At 46.5% G+C, this 1,593-nt stretch overlaps 1 protein-coding gene across 2 annotated transcripts; it reads left to right on the top strand.

Annotated features, from left to right (window-relative positions):
- Window positions 1–308: 308 nt before the first annotated feature.
- Window positions 309–1,266, top strand: LOC123103920 (uncharacterized). Of its 2 annotated transcripts, none has more exons than XM_044525714.1 (3): window positions 309–633; window positions 750–990; window positions 1,144–1,266. In XM_044525714.1, the coding sequence occupies exons 1-3, from the start codon at window positions 366–368 to the stop codon at window positions 1,154–1,156; spliced, it is 522 nt and encodes a 173-aa protein (XP_044381649.1). In that variant the 5' UTR covers window positions 309–365; the 3' UTR covers window positions 1,157–1,266. The 2 variants fall into 2 exon arrangements, with proteins under 2 accessions (XP_044381649.1, XP_044381587.1); XM_044525652.1 differs by having other exon boundaries at window positions 309–660.
- Window positions 1,267–1,593: the final 327 nt, after the last annotated feature.

Here is a 1,593-nt window from a genome sequence, read left to right as displayed (position 1 = left end):
TTACAAATGCTAGATTAACATTGTTTAATTGTTTAATGTAGAGTGTTTTTAATATTATATTTAGAATATTTGGAAGTATAAACAAAAGTAAAAAAATAAAGTAAAACATGAAAACAAAAATAACGTGAAAAAACAGAAAAAAGAGGCTGTGGTCTCCCGCGAGATGGGCCGGGCTTTAGCGGCCTTAGCTTCTCCCTGTGTATGGGCCGGGAAGCCCAACACATCTGACCAAGTCTGTCCTCTCTCTTGTGGCTTTTTATGCTAGCCAACCGGTATCATCCGACACCAATCTCCCCTAAAAAAAATTCGACACCAATCGAGAGGAAGTTTTTCTCGCGGTAGCAGAGCGGTGAACGACGACGACGATGGAGACCCTCCCCTGTGATTTTCGGGAGGGGATGGAAACCCTACCTTGTGAGATTCGTCAGGCGATGGAGGTACTGAACAAGGATAAGGCCGACCGGATCCAGGAGATTGCGGAGAAGCAGGCGATCGAGATGATCCAATGGTACTATGATAAGCTGAAGGAGAAGGAACCGGATTCTTATGAAGACTCGTCATCGTCTGATGACGAAGACTCGTGTGAGTCTGATGAAGATAGGTGTCGTCGTGACTGGAACCGTCTATATGCCGGTATGTTCGGCTCCTTCGATGATTTCAGTAAGCCCTTCCGCCGAATTCGCTTGGCAACGACGAAAACCGCCATTGATGCACATGCTTATCAAAATCCCTCGTATTTATGCGTGCAGCTGCTATCCCAGCCATGCGTTACACGGATAAGCCCGCGCCTCCCAACTTCGCCTGGGAGGATGATACTCTTCAGATCTTTTCAATCGAAGTCATGGGAATAGAGCAGCAAAAATTAGAGTGGCCGCTAGGTGTGTTTGGTATGGTTGCCGCACGCGACTCGCTGGATCACGATCGCTGGATCACAATCACAACATTATCTTCAGTCGTGAACGGGACAATCGTCAGACCATCAGTGAGGAGGTTTGGACTCTCACTTGGCAAATTCTAATGATTAGTTAACATAATTAGTTAACTTCTGTTTGCTATTATGTGATTTATAAGTATATAATGTGCTTGTTTTTATACCCCCATCAACTGTACATTGTTGCCCATTTACTTAATTGTTTCGTGCAGAGTCCCTATCTAGAACTCACAGGCCCTACACGTGCTGTTGTGGTGTCGGATCGTGCGGACTTTGAGGTTAAGCTGAAAGTGAAGGGCGCTAGTGAATCCGAGGATGAATATTTAAGCTGTGTATCTATTCCCTACAATTGCTATTCCAGACCCACTCGCTCACGCTTGGTTGAGAAGCTTGAGACTAGCAAGCTCACCACACTCAAGTTGACACTTGGCTTCATCATCGACTCTATGGAGGCCACGATCAGCGTGAGGGTTATCAGTGGATTATGGACAGAGAGTTCTCGAAGTTTATTTACTGCCAGTACCGCCAGCATAGATCACATGAAAGTCGCGTTGCTCGATTTCGGAGGCGACGGATTGCCTGTTGCCGCTGATGGCAAGGTTCAGCTTTCGCGCCGTGTTGCTTCTGTCGAGCTTGCTGGTGAGCTAAGAGTCTCCGCTGAG

Source organism: Triticum aestivum, chromosome 1A (assembly GCF_018294505.1).
Source record: "Triticum aestivum cultivar Chinese Spring chromosome 1A, IWGSC CS RefSeq v2.1, whole genome shotgun sequence".
Taxonomy (NCBI): domain Eukaryota; kingdom Viridiplantae; phylum Streptophyta; class Magnoliopsida; order Poales; family Poaceae; genus Triticum; species Triticum aestivum.
The sequence above is the reverse complement of the archived record's forward strand: the minus strand, read 5'-3'. Positions and strand labels throughout refer to the sequence as shown.

Excerpts from the sequence above, each read along its gene's own strand:
- LOC123103920 (XM_044525652.1), top strand. The coding sequence starts at position 366 with ATGGAGACCCTCCCCTGTGATTTTCGGGAGGGGATGGAAACCCTACCT. Across the intron at positions 661-749 it reads CGGCTCCTTCGATGATTTCA|CTGCTATCCCAGCCATGCGT; the intron begins GTAAGCCCTTCC and ends TTATGCGTGCAG.